This window comes from Pristiophorus japonicus, chromosome 19, assembly GCF_044704955.1.
Source record: "Pristiophorus japonicus isolate sPriJap1 chromosome 19, sPriJap1.hap1, whole genome shotgun sequence".
Lineage (NCBI taxonomy): Eukaryota > Metazoa > Chordata > Chondrichthyes > Pristiophoridae > Pristiophorus > Pristiophorus japonicus.
Window position 1 is genome coordinate 4,439,505 of NC_091995.1, and position 14,314 is coordinate 4,453,818.

Consider the following 14,314-nt stretch of genomic DNA (forward strand, 5'->3'; position numbering starts at 1 on the left):
TTCCTACTACTTTCTAAGTTTCTATGATCCTAGTAAACCCCCTTCTTACCCTCTCCAAGACAACATCCTTCCTTAAGTGTGGTTTCCAGAAGTCTACACAATACTGAGGCCTAACCAGTGATTTGTAAAGGTTCAGCGTGACTTCCTTGTTTTTGAATTCAATGCCCCCATTTGCAAAGCCAAGTATCCCACAAGCTTTCTTAATTGTCTTATCAACTTGCCCTGCCACCTTCAAAGATTTGTGAACCTGCACCCCAGCTCCTTCTGTTCTTGCACAACCCTCAAAATAGAACCATTTAGATTATACTGCCTATCCATGTTGTTCCCCCAAAAGTGCATCACTTCACACTCATCTGCATTAAATTGTATCTGCCATGTGTCTGCCCATTTCACCAGTCTATGTCATCCTGAAGTCTGCTACTATCCTGCTCACTATTCACTACATTGCCAAGTTTTGTATCACCTACAATCTTCAAAATTGTACTTTCTATCCCCAAGTTCAGGTCATTTATCTACAAGAAAAGCTGATCGTGAATTCTCTTGGATTTCTCGCAGATGTGTCTCCTTTCTGAATAAAATATCATCCTTTTCCTCATTCAGTTCTTTGACCAAGTTCCGTTCCTTTCCATCCAAAATATTGCACAATTTAGAAAATTGAGAGTCGATGAGGTTCTGCGATTGATTCGACTGTTCCTGAGAAGACAAAAAATGTGTTAAATAAGGAAACAAAACTATCGTAGGTCACAAGCACATTGATCACGCTGCTGAAAATGCACAGGGATAGAGTTGTGTTAGCCGGACATGGGGTGTATAACACACTCCCCGTACAGGGACAGCCCACATCGGCCCACTGAGAATTCACCTTCATTTTGGAGATGCTCTCTTACTGCTTAAACTCAAAATCATGCTTCAGAGATTGTAGGATCGTGTTCATTTGCTCCTGGGATTCAAACTGTGTGTTGTGAAGATAATTCGTAAATGTCAAAAAAAAAATCATGGGGATAAATGAAGGGAAACATTCTTACACAGCGAGTTATGGTGATCTGGAGTGCCCTGCCTGAAAGGGTGGTGGAAGCAGATTCAACATAACTTTCAAAAGGGATTTGGATAAATAGTTGAGTAGGAGACATTCACAGGGCCCTGGGGAAAGAGCAGGGAGTGAGACTAATGGGGCAGCTCTTTCAAAGAGCCAGCACAGGCACAATGGGCCTATTGGCATCCTCCTGTGCTGTGTGTGTCTATGATTCTAGGCGCTGACAATAGAAACATGGTGACCCCCCCCCCCCCCCCCTCATCCTCCCACCCCACCAGTCACCCTCTTCCGCAACGTCCTCCCCCCCCCTTACCCCAGCCACCGCTCAGCAGGTTCCCGGGGAAGAAGCGACGGTCCAGCTCGCTCACCAAACCCGTTGCCATGACGCCCCGGCTCCCCCCGAGTGAATAATAACAAGAAGAATCCAAAGTGTGAAATAAACCCCCCCGCCGAGTATAAAAGCAGGCGGCTCCAACTCGCCGAGACAAGGGCCCAGCGCGGCGTCACTGGCGCTCGGCCTAAACGCACTACCCGACTCCCACTGAGGCCCGGGCCCACCGCGGAAACCTCACTCTGAGTGAGAGGCGCTCCGGCCAATCCGCTTCCTCCTGGAACTCCTCACCGGGCCGCCACTGACCAATGAGCGCCGCCCGGAGGCGGGGTTTCCGGCCATGATTTGGGTTGAAAGAGGCTCGCGCTCGGAACTTGCCGGTTGGGTTTAAATATTTAATGTTTAACGGCCGACAATCTAACACTTTAATTCTGTGATTTTCTCCCAATCCCAGGACCGGCTGAAATCTTCCTTAGATTCTCTCACAGAGAAGGAATGGGCGGCTCTAGAGACGGAATTAAAACAGAAACAGCGGATTTCCGGAGTTAGGGGAAGGTCTCCCTGAGCTGATTTTCGGGGATCTCGGTTAGTTTTGTTCCCTCTATCGCGGTACATTAATTATGTTTCACATTTCATTTGGTAGGAACAGTCGAGCAGTCTGCAGACCCGCATCACATCCGAGTTCGCTAAAATGCACCAGATTCTCACTGAGAAAGAGCAGCGTTTAATCCGAGATCTCAGGGAACAAGAGGGGAAGATTGTAGAAACAATGGAGAAAAACCTTCGGGAAATTCAAGAGAATTTAAATTCTATTCAGGAGGAGCTCTCAAAGTTACAGAAACAGATGGAGCAAAAAGACGGAGTGATATTTCTGAAGGTGAGGATTATATTGTGGGTCAGTTCAGTGAAACTTCACACAGTCACAAAATAACCGATCAGAACTGAAATAAATGCAGCATTTGCTGAACATTTGGAAGCTGATTTAAACCGATTGTTTTGTCTATTCCGGGGCGGTTCTGTTGTTGTCACTGAACTAACCGGCTCCCACATTGCTCCCTCCCGGGAATGAGTTGCCGTGTGTGGGTGTGACAGTCCCTGTGTCTGTGTAACCCTGATGTTCACTTCCAGTATCTGACACAAATCAGACTTTTCGATTACTTACAATCACAGAATTCTGCAGCATCAAAGACCCAGGGTGTCCGGGATGGCTCTTCGAAAGAGATATGCAATTGGTCCCACTCCCCCTGCTCCTTCCCCTTATTCTTGCATTGTTTTTTTCCTTTGCAAGTCAATTTCTAATTCCTTTTTGAAAATTACTGTTAAAACTGCGTCCTCCACCCTTTCACTCAGTGAATTCCAGTCCATCACAAGTCATTGTTTAAAAAAAAACTTTTTTTGCCAATTATCTTAAAGATTTGTGAATGTGATCCCCCAGGTCTCTCTGTTCCTGCACCCCATTTAAAATTGTACCATTTTGTTTACATTGGTTCCCCTCATTCTTCATTCCAAAATGCATCACTTCACAGTTCTCTGTTTAAAGTTTTGGTCTTCTAATCTGAGGAAGCACGTTCTTGCTATTGAGGGAGTGCAGCGAAGGTTTACCAGACTGATTCCCGAGATGGCAGGACTGACATAAGAGGAGAGACTGGATCGACTGGGCCTGTATTCACTGGAGTTTAGAAGAATGAGAGGGGATATCATAGAAAGATATAAAATTCTGACGGGATTGGACAGGTTAGAGGCAGGAAGAATATTCCTGATACTGGGGAAGTCCAGAACCAGGGGTCACAGTCTAATGATAAGGGGTAAGCCATTTGGGACCGAGATGAGGAGTAACTTCTTCACTCAGAGAGTTGTTAGCCTGAATGCGAATTCCACAGATTAACAAACCCAGCATTGAAGCACTGACCACACTCGATGAGCTCCGCTGGGCAGGCCACATAGTCCGCATGCCAGACACGAGACTCCCAAAGCAGGTGCTCTACTCGGAGCTCCTTCATGGCAAACGAGTCAAAGATGGGCAGCGGAAATGCTACAAGGACACCCTTAAAGCCTCCCTGATAAAGTGCAACATCCCCACTGACAGCTGGGAGTCCCTGGCCCAAGTCTGCCCTAAGTGGAGGAAGTGCATCCGAGAGGGCGCTGAGCACCTCGAGTCTCATCGCTGAGAGATTGCAGAAATCAAGTGCAGACAGCGGAAAAAGCGTGCGGCAAACCAATCCCACCCACCCCTTCCAACCTGTGACAGAGACTGTGACGCTCGTATTGGACTGTTCAGCCACCAAAGAACTCATTTCAGGAGTGGAAGCAAGTATTCCTCGATTCCGAGGGACTGCCTATGATGATCTATACCACAGAAAGTTGTTGTGGCCAGTTTGTTAGATATATTCAAGAGGGAGTTCGATATGGCCTTTACAGCTGAAGGGATCAAGGGATATGGAGAGAAAGCAGGAAAGGGGTACTGAGGTGAATGATCAGCCATGATCTTATTGAATGGTGGTGCAGGCTCGAAGGGCCGAATGGCCTACTCTTGCGCCTATTTTCTATGTTTCTATGTTCCTTTCCACTCAAAATACTCTGTTTAACTCAACATACTCTCATAGTTACCCAATACGTCCCGAGTGATCAATCCAGTCCTGACACTGTTCTTCAAGGGTTGCTCCCTGGTCCCTGCTTCTGTCGAGTGTTGTTCCCGGGTTCTTGCTCTGGACTGTCCGAGCTTGTCTATCTTTATACCTTTTTTTGTCCCTCAATTAACCATGTGTGTTGCTATTAATTGCCTGCTTGTTTCACAAGATACAGAGACATTCTGCTGTTATCGCAACTTGTCTCTCGCTTCCAACTGTTTTTACCAAGTCTGGAGTCTCCCTTCACGTGTGTGAACATTATCTTGATCAATTAAATTCTTTCTTACCAACCCTGGCTGTTTCCACAGCTGGTCCTGTTACGGTAATTCTCTCCTGTCCATTGGCCTTCAGTCTGTTATTCCAACACCTGACCTTTTATTCGGTCATTAGCAATTGCCGGAACTTTGTTAATTGGAATTCAGTATTTACACACTATCTCTTACCCAGGGCAGCTCCTTTGAATTTTGGCTTTATTATCCCGTGGTTTTACTGCTGTTTTTACAACCCTACCTCATCCCTTATCTCATTGACCCTGAGGTTAACGCCTGCTTGCTTTTTGTGCAAGAGAGTTTATTAGTTTTTTTAGACCCCAGTTCTGAACTAACTTCTTAATCCTTTCTGATTATTTTCACACTTGGTCTTCTGCAGTAGGACTTAGTGCTTGATCTAATTGAATGGTGGAATGGGCTTGAAGGGCTGTATGGCCTACTCTTATGTTCCTGTATCTGCACATTGTTGTGGCTTTCTCAGTGTCTTTACAAGCGTTCTTCCTGCCGTCAGTCCATTCTCTATTATCTTATGTGCTCGGTTTCATCCAGCTGTTTCTTGCTGCCCCTGTACCTGTTGCAAAAATCCCTGTCACAGCTCCCCAGTGACTTGCCCTCAATATTGAGTACCAGCCCATCCACTTCACTAAACTCTGACTCAATTAGTCCAATACTATCCACTGGCCTTTGTTAATTAGCTTTACAATCGTTTCCTTCCATTAGTTCCCGTCCGCTCCTCTCAAAGACCCAAACCTTTCCCTTCAGGTTTTGGGCAGCTGAGATCAGCGAGTTGCTCCACACTTTACTATTGACTCTCGAGCTCTTTCATGCTGCAAAGTCGAGCCTTGTTTAGTCTGTTTGAGCACTGTCAGTGGTCTGCTGTGGGTTAACATTTGTGTTTCTGTCTATTTCAAGAGAGTACGCCCGAGGAGCAGAGGTACGACACGCTCTCCAAAAATAACTGAACAACATTATAAAGTAGCATATTGAAGAGCTGGTTTTATTTTCTGTTCAATATTTTATATTTACATTATTAGTGAAGACGACCATCAGCCAAACATAGCGGAAGGCAGCCTGTCTCTGGGAGCATTTAAAGGGCCCACCCAGTATAGAGTGTGGAGACATGTAATGGACATTCTCAACCCTGGTACGGAGGGCCTTTCCTGTTTTCTTACTTAATCCATAAAATCCTCAATAAGAATACATCTTAAGAATACCAGACACGAGTACAAGAATGTAAGTATTATCCATACCGACTTCAAATAAGAAAATAAATGAAATGGCTGCATGTGATGTCTGATTCATGATTTATAATGCAACAATCAAATAATAATCAAAACTATTTTTGAAGCAATCGGTCATTATAATTCATTCATTAGTAAAAACAAAAGCAGCGATCTAAATCATTAACCTGTTACAGTGGGTTCTCTCATGGCTTAAAACTGGAAAATTAATGCACGAGTATATTCACAACTGATTTGGTCAAATCACTTTCAATTACCTCCCAAATACTCCCCAAATATCTTTACCCCATATAAAAGGCACACTTCAGGCACAGTGCTGGGGCCTCAACTATTTACCATCTATCTTAATGACTTGGATGAAGGGACCTAGTGTAATGTCGCCAAGTTTGCTGATGATGCGAAGAAGAGTGGGAAAGTGAATTGTGAGGAGGACACAAAAAATCTGCAAAGGGCTATTGACAAGCTAAATAAGTGGGAAAGAATTTGGCAGGTGGAGTATAATGTGGGAAAATGTGAGGTTATCCACTTTAGCAGAAAAAATAGAAAAGCAAATTTATAATTTAAAAGGAGAAAAATTGCAAAGTGCTGCAGTACCGAGGGACCTGTGGGTCCTTCTGCATGAAACATAAAAAGTTAGTATCCAGGTACAGCAAGTAATCAGGAAGGCCAATGGAATGTTGCCCTTTATTGCAAGGGGGATAGAGTATAAAAGCAGAGAAATCCTGCTACAACTGTACAGGGTATTGGTAAGGCCACACCTGGAGTACTGAGTACAATTTTGGTCTCCGTATTTAAGGAAGGATATATTTGCATTGGAGACTATTCAGAGAAGTTTCACTAGGTTGATTGCAGAGATGAGGGGTTTGACTCGAATGAAGATAGGTTGGGTCTATACTCATTGAAGTTCAGAACATTGACAGGTGATCTTACCGAAACATATAAGATAATGAGGGGGCTCGACAAGGCTGCAGAGAGGATATTTCCACTCATGGGGGAAACTAAAACCAGGGGACATAGTCTCAGAATAAGGAGCCACCCATTTAAAACAGAGATGAGGAGGAATTTCTTCTCTGAGGGTTGTAAATCTGTGGAATTCTCTGCCCCAGAGAGTTGTGGAGGCTGGGTCATTGAATATATTTAAGGTAGAGATAGACACATTTTTGTGTGATAAGCAAATAAAGGGTTATGGACAACAGGCAGGGAAGTGGAGCTGAGTCCATGATCAGATCAGCCATGATCTTATTAAATGGCGGAGCGGGCTCAAGGGGCCAAATGGCCTACTCCTGCTCCTAATTCTTAAGTTCTTATGAGTGTGATGGAATATTCTCCACTTTCCTGGATGAGTGCAGCTGCAACAACACTCAAAAAAGTCGACAACGTCCAGTATCAAGAGTCCACTCACCTTTAACCCCGCAGATTGTCAGCGGTGCAGAGTTTTTCCCACCGTCATTCAGTCCCGGATTGAAGATGGGAAAGATTCTCTCAGTGAAAGTGTGGGTGAAAGTGTGGAGATGGGACATGTTGTCCGCATTGTAAAACGACACCTGTCTGCCCTCATAGTCGAGATACACCCCAATTTTCTGGGGCTGCACACTCTGGGTGAGGGGGGTCTCGGAGGGGGAGGTGAGAGCAAAATAGTCTCTTCCGGGTCTCAGTCTCACAATCCAGTATCCGGTCTCTGGGCTTCTGGTGAATCCCCCTTTCCTCCCGGCAGATTCTTGGGCCACTCCAATCTCCCACTCTGTCTTGTTCCCCACCTCCACCTCCCAGTAGTGTCTCCCTGATGTGAATCCCTTCGATCCCAGGACAAATCCCCAGGAGTCAAACCTCTCTGGGGTGTCAGGGAGCAGCTGCCGTTTGTCTCCGAGTCTCACACGGGTGCGGCCATCAGACAGGATGAGCCAGGGATTCGCTGTGTTCGGATCCAGAGTCAGAGAGGCTGGAGCTGGGGGAAAGTTAAAGTAATACAGTCAGTGATTTAGTTTCTTGCTGTGATTTATTCAAACTCTTTCCTTTTTAAAGTGCCCACTCAGGCTCTGGGTTGTGATCATGGAATCTGCTGCCGCTCCAGGGTTTACACCCCGGGGGTCGATTTATGTTGATTTCGGGCCTGGTTCGGCACTGCAGTGGAAGTAGCGTCTGGAGATAAAGACCCGAAAACTACTGGAGACAGCGGGGGGAGGGGCGAGAGAGAGAGAGAGAGTGGGGGGGAGAGGAGAGAGAGAACGGGGGAAAGGGAGGGAGAGAGAGAGAGAGAGAGAGAGAGCGCGCGCGGGGGGAGGGGAGAGAGAGAGAGAGAGAGAGAGAGCAGGGGGAGGGGAGCGAAGCGAGAGAGAGAGAGAGAGAGAGAGACAGACAGACATGGGGGGGGAGGGGGGAAGAGATGAGACAGATGGAGGGAAGGGGGGGGAGAGAGAGAGCGAGTGATGAGACGGAGGGAAGGGGGGTGGAGAGAGCAGAGAGAGACACATAGGGAAGGAGGAGAGAGAAGAGATGGGGAGCAAAGGGAGCTGGGGGGAAGGGAGTGGGAGAGAGTGAGAGCGGAGGGGGAGAGCGGGGGAGGGGAGAGAGAAAATGAGAAACACGCAGACGGTGGTTGGGGGGGGGCAGAGACAGACGGACAGACATGGACGGGTGGCGGAGAGAGAGACAGGGGAGAGAGGAGAGAGCGCGGCAAGAGAGACGGAGGGAGGTGGGGAGAGAGACGGAGGGAAGGGGGAGAGCGCGGAGAGAGAGAGACACGGAGAGAGGAGGGGGAGGGAGAGAGTGGGGGAGGGGGAGGGAGAGAGTGGGGGAGGGGGAGGGAGAGAGTGGGGGAGGGGGAGGGAGAGAATGGGGGGAGGGGGGAGAGGATTAGAGCAGGTGAGGGTGGGGGGACTGGTGTTTAAGCAGCTGTTTCCAAAGGCCACAAGGAAAGTAGTATTGTGAATAAAATATTTCACAGGTGAGACAGTATAAGGAATGTGATGGAAATAAACACACTGCAATTACATCTGAAGGAGAAACTTACATTTCTAATGTTCCTGACAAATACCTCAAAGCACTTCCCACAATGCATTACTTCCCATACCCTCCGTATAAAGTAGTTGGGAGTGATTTATGTCTCACAATCGCCCGAATTTACGCTGTAAACGGAGCAGTAACAAGACAAAAACCATCCGCAGTGCTTCCCACCTGGTTCCCACCAAGGCCCGCCGGGAAATTATGCCGCAGCCGCGAAATAGGAATCCAGCGCTCCCACACTAAATACAGAAACAGAAAATGGGTGCAGGAGTAGGCCCTTCGAGCCTGCACCACCATTCAATAAGATCATGGCTGATCTTTCACCTCAGTACCCCTTTCCTGTTTTCTCTCCATACCCCTTGATCCCTTTAGCCATAAGGGCCACATCTAACTCCCTCTTGAATATATCCAACGAACTGGCATCAACAACTCTGCGGTCGGGAATTCCACAGGTTAACAACTCTCTGAAGAAGTTTCTCCTCATCTCTGTCCTAAATGGGTTACCCCTTATCCTTAGACTGTGTCCCCGAGTTCTGGACTTCCCCAACATCGGGAACATTCTTCCTGCATCTAACCTGTCCAGTCCCGTCAGAATTTTATTTGTTGCTATGAGATCCCCTCTCATCCTTCTAAACTCCAGTGAATAAAGGCCCAGTTGATTCAGTCTCTCCTCATATGTCAGACCAGCCATCCCGGGAATCAGTCTGGTGAACCTTTGCTGCACTCCTTCAATAGCAAGAATGTCCTTCCTCAGATTAGGAGATCAAAACTGAACACAATATTCCAGGTGAGCTCTCACCAAGGCCCTGTACAACTGCAATAAGTCCCCCCTGCTCCTATACTCAAATCCCCTCGCTATGAAGGCCAACATACCATTTACCTTCTTCACCGCCTGCTGTACCTGCATGCCAGCTTTCAATAACTGATCTACCATGACAACCAGGTCTCGTTGCACCTCCCCTTTTCCTAATCTGCTGCCATTCAGATAATATTCTGCCTTTGTGTTTTTGCTCCCAAAGTGGATAACCTCACATTTATCCACATTATATTGCATCGGCCATGCATTTGCCCACTCACCTAACCTGTCCAAGTCACCCTGCAGCCTCTTAGCATTCTACTCGCAGCTCAACACCACCCAGTTTAGTGTCATCTGCAAACTTGGAGATATTACACTCAATTCCTTCATCTAAATCATTAATGTATATGTAAATAGCTGGGGTCCCAACACTGAGCCCTGCGGCACCCCACTAGTCACTGCTTGCCATTCTGAAAAGGACCCATTTATCCCGACTCTCTGCTTCCTGTCTGCCAACCAATTCTCTATCCACGTCAGTACATTACCCCCAATACCATGTGCTTTAATTTTGCACACCAATCTCTTGTGTGGGATCTTGTCAAAATCCTTTTGAAAGTCCAAATACACCACATCCACTGGTTCTCCCTTGTCCACTCTACTAGTTACATCCTCAAAAAATTTCAGAAAATTTGTCAAGCATGAGTCCCTTTCATAAATCCATGCTGACTTGGACCGATCCTGTCACTGCTTTCCAAATGCGCCGTTATTTCATCTTTATTAATTGATTGCAACATTTTCCCCACTTCAGATGTCAGGCTAACCGGCCTATAATTCCCCATTTTCTCTCTCCCATCTTTTTTAAAAAGTGGTGTTGTATTAGCTTCCCTCCAGTCCATAGGAACTGATCCAGAGTTGATAGACTGTTGGAAAATGATCATCAATGCATCCACTATTTCTAGGGCCACTTCCTTAAGTACTCTGGGATGCAGACTATCAGGCCCCGGGGATTTATTGGCCTTCAATCCCATCAATTTCCCAAACACAATTTCCCGCCTAATAAGGATATCCTTCAGTTCCTCCTTCTCACTAGACCCTCGGTCCCCTAGTACTTCCGGAAGGTTACTTGTATCTTCCTTTGTGAATACAGAACCAAAGTATTTGATCAACTGGTCTGTGATTTCTTTGTTCCCCATTATAAATTCACATGAATCTGACTGCAAGGGACCTATGTTTGTCTTCACTAATCTTTTTCTCTTCACATATCTATAGAAGCTTTTGCAGTCAGTTTTTATGTTCCAGACATGTTTCCTCTCATACTCTATTTTCCCCCTCCTAATTAAACCCTTTGTCCTCCTCTGCTGAATTCTAAATTTCACCTCGTCCTCCGGTTTGCTGCTTTTTCTGGCCAATTTATATGCCTCTTCCTTGGATTGATGCGAGGAGTTAGTTCCGTCTGATATCCTGGACAATATTTGTCCATCAACCAACATCATGAAAACAGGTTATCTGGTCATTATCACGTTGCTGCTTGTCGGAGCTTGCTGTGCAGAAATTAGTTGTGGCGTTTCCTCCATTACAACAGTGACTGCACTTTAAAAACTCTTCATTGGCTGTAAAGAGCTTTGTGATGTCCTGAGGTTATGAAAGGTCCAATATAATAACACATTCTTTCTATTTATTCTCTGCAACAGTTTCTCTGGCCGGGAGGTGCATGAATTGTTCTGCCCGCTGCTGGCTGCTCCTCGGCTTTGCCCCTCTGCCCCACAACCCCCACCATCCTACCTCCTCCCCCCACCCCCGGATATATTTTCCTGCCATTCACTGAGTTTGAGACTATCGCTACTTTGTTGTCGACTCTGTGACTGTGTTAAACCTCTGGATGTTTATCTTCTCTCTGCGGTTTAGGATCTTGAATACTTCAGTAAGATTGCCCCAAGCCCTCCGTTAGACACAGACATCAGGGATCATTTAATCCAGGGTCTGGGAGCCGGTTTAGGCCATTCTGATCTACATCTATAAATTATGAAAAGGAATATGGAGATTTACCAGGGTTAATGGCACCTAACATTTCTCTCCACGTTGTGTACTGTAAAGGGCCGTTGAACTTTTCGATAGGCAGGGCGCCCTCTGCTACTGACAGCTTGCGACCGTCCTCACTAATCCTGTAAAATTACACAGTTGATGTTATAAATTGACCATAAACACTTCACCAAACAGTGCAGAGATTCTGTAAAGAGCATGTCCTACCTTCTCTTCTCAGAAGTTTCCTCCTGAAATAAATAAAACACAAACAGTGAGGAGGACAGTAAAATACTTCAGGAGGACATCGACAGGCTGATGAAATGAGCAGACACAGGGCAGATACAATTTAACACAGAGAAGTGTGAAGTGATGCATTTTGGAAGGAAGAATGAGGAGAGGCATTGTAAACTAAATGGTACAATTTTAAATGGGGTGCAGGAACAGAGAGCCCTGGGGGATCACATAAACAAACCTTGAAGGAGCGTGGGGATTGTTTTTAACAGTGAATCATAGAATCACAGAAATGTACAGCTCGGCAGGAGGCCATTCAGCCCATTGTGTCCATGCCGGCCAACAAAGCGTATCCAGCCTAATCCCACGTTCCAGCTCTTGGTACATAGATTTATAGGTTATGGCTTTTCAGGGACATAATTCAAGTATTTTTAAATGTGGTGAGTGTTTCTGCCTCTACCACCCTTTCAGGCAGGGAGTTCCAGATCCCCACCGCCCTCTGGGTGAAATATTTCCCCCTCAAATCCCCTCTGAACCTCCTATGAATGATTTTAAATCTACACCCACTAGTTGTTGACCCCTTTGCTAAGGGAAATAGACCTTTCCTATCCACTCTATCTAGGCCCCTCATAATTCGATATACCTCAATATGGTCTTCCCTCAGCCTCCTCTGTTCCAAAGTAAACAACCCCCAGCCTATCCAATCTTTTCTCATAGCTAAAATTCTCCAGTCCAGGCAACAGCCTCGTAAATCTCCTCTGTACCCTCTCTAGTGCAATCACATCTTTCCTGTAATTGATTATCAGGATTGCACGCAGTACTCTAGCTGTGGCCTAACTAGTGTTTTGTACAATTCAAGCATAATCTCCTTGCTCTTGCATTCAGTGCCTCGGGGATCTCATAGAAACATGTAAGATTCTGACGGCACTGGACAGGTTAGATGCGGGTAGAATGTTCCCGATGTTGGGGAAGTCCAGAACCAGGGGACACAGTCTTAGGATAAGGAGTTGGCCATTTAGGACTGAGATGAGGAGAAACTTCTTCACTCAGAGAGTTGTTAACCTGTGGAATTCTCTGCCGCAGAGAGTTGTTGATACCAGTTCATTGGATATATTCAAGAGGGAGTTAGATATGGCCCTTACGGCTAAGGGGATCAAGGGGTATGGAGAGAAAGCAGGAACGGGGTACTGAGGTCAATGATCAGCCATGATCTTATTGAATGGTGGTGCAGGCTCGAAGGGCCGAATGGCCTACTGCTGCACCTATTTTCTATGTTTCTTCGTTGCTACGTAATATAATCCTCACCTTCAAAAATATCAGCCCGTCTTTTTGCTCCATCTGTTTCTCCAACTTTGAGACCTCCTCCTCAATAGAATTTAAACTCTCTTGAATTTCTCGAAGGTTTTTCTCCATTGTTTCTAGAATCTTCCCCTCTTGTTCCCTGAGATCTCGGATTAAACGCTGCTCTTTCTCAGTGAGAATCTGGTGCATTTTAGTGAACTGGGATGTGATGCGGGTCTGCAGACTGCTCGACTGTTCCTACCAAATGAAATGTGAAACATAATTAATGTACTGTGATAGAGGAAACAAAACTAACCGAGATCCCAGAAAATCAGCTCAGGGAGACCTTACCCTAACTCCGGAAATCTGCTGTTTCTGTTTTAATTCCGTTTCTAGAGCCGCCGATTTCTTCTCTGTGAGAGAATCTAAGGAAGATTTCAGCCGGTCCTGGGATTGGGAGAGAAAATCACAGAATGAAAGTGTTAGACCATGAAAATGTGATAAAATAATCAGGTGATACAATGTGTTCCCTTTTACCTTGTAGATTCCAATAGCTTCTTTAATGGGCCTGAAGCGATGCTCTCTGTGTTCCCGCGCATCTCTACAGATCACACAGATCAGTTTCTTGTCAGTTTCACAAAACAGCTTCAGTTCTTCCTGATGTTCCTCACAATGAAGTTTACTTTCTTTCTCCTTCGGATTTAGGTTTAATTTTCGAGCTTTCTCGGCCAGACTCGCTAAGGCTCGACTGACTCTGAGGTTTATTTCTGGAAACTCCTCTCTACATTCCGGGCAGGAGTTTGTCTCCTTCTTTTTCCAACACTGTGTGATACAGGAGCGGCAGAAGTTGTGCCCACACTCCAGTGAAACCGGATCGGTGAAGAAATCCAGACAAATGGAACAAATTAATTCCTCAGTCAAACTCTGGGCCCGCTGACTCGTTGCCATGATTGAGTTTCAGCACTTCCTGATTCAATCCGCTTTCAGTTTCGATGTTGTTGCGTTGAATTCAGTTCAGCGATTTCCCGATGAATTCACGACAATAATCAAGGAATTATTATTGGACACTCGTGTATGTCCCGTCGACTTTTCCACCGGGAGACAAAACCTAGAGCAGTATAAAGGACAAACAGGGTTAGAGAGCGGAGGGGAATAATCGAATAATCATGGACGGGAGGGTGACGGTCTATGGGTTGTTGGCAGTGGGAGGAGGGAGAGAGAGGGAGGGAGGAGGCGGGGAAGGGAGGGGATCAGATTCCAGTACACTTAGCTCCAAACTGAACTCACTGCCGACCACAAACCCTGTGGTGACACACGGTGTGAGATAGAGATCAATAAACTGAATTGTGCAAATGATTGCAGCCGCTCAGCCTAAATCATAAAGTGCCCGAATTGTCAGGGAGTGATATCAGGTGACAGGTACACAGAACACCCCAGGACGTCTCATAGCTCTTTAAAGTGCTCGAAGTACTTTTGAGGA

General features: G+C 46.0%; 1 protein-coding gene across 1 annotated transcript; it reads right to left on the minus strand.

Moving 5' to 3' along the window:
* Positions 1–5,256: 5,256 nt before the first annotated feature.
* Positions 5,257–14,012, minus strand: LOC139229635 (zinc-binding protein A33-like). Its single transcript, XM_070861149.1, has 6 exons — positions 13,372–14,012; positions 13,186–13,281; positions 12,859–13,092; positions 11,548–11,570; positions 11,347–11,462; positions 5,257–7,446 (listed from the first exon to the last, which is right to left on the minus strand). Exons 1-6 carry the CDS (start codon positions 13,780–13,782, stop codon positions 6,863–6,865), a joined length of 1,464 nt encoding a protein of 487 aa, XP_070717250.1. The 5' UTR covers positions 13,783–14,012; the 3' UTR covers positions 5,257–6,862.
* Positions 14,013–14,314: the final 302 nt, after the last annotated feature.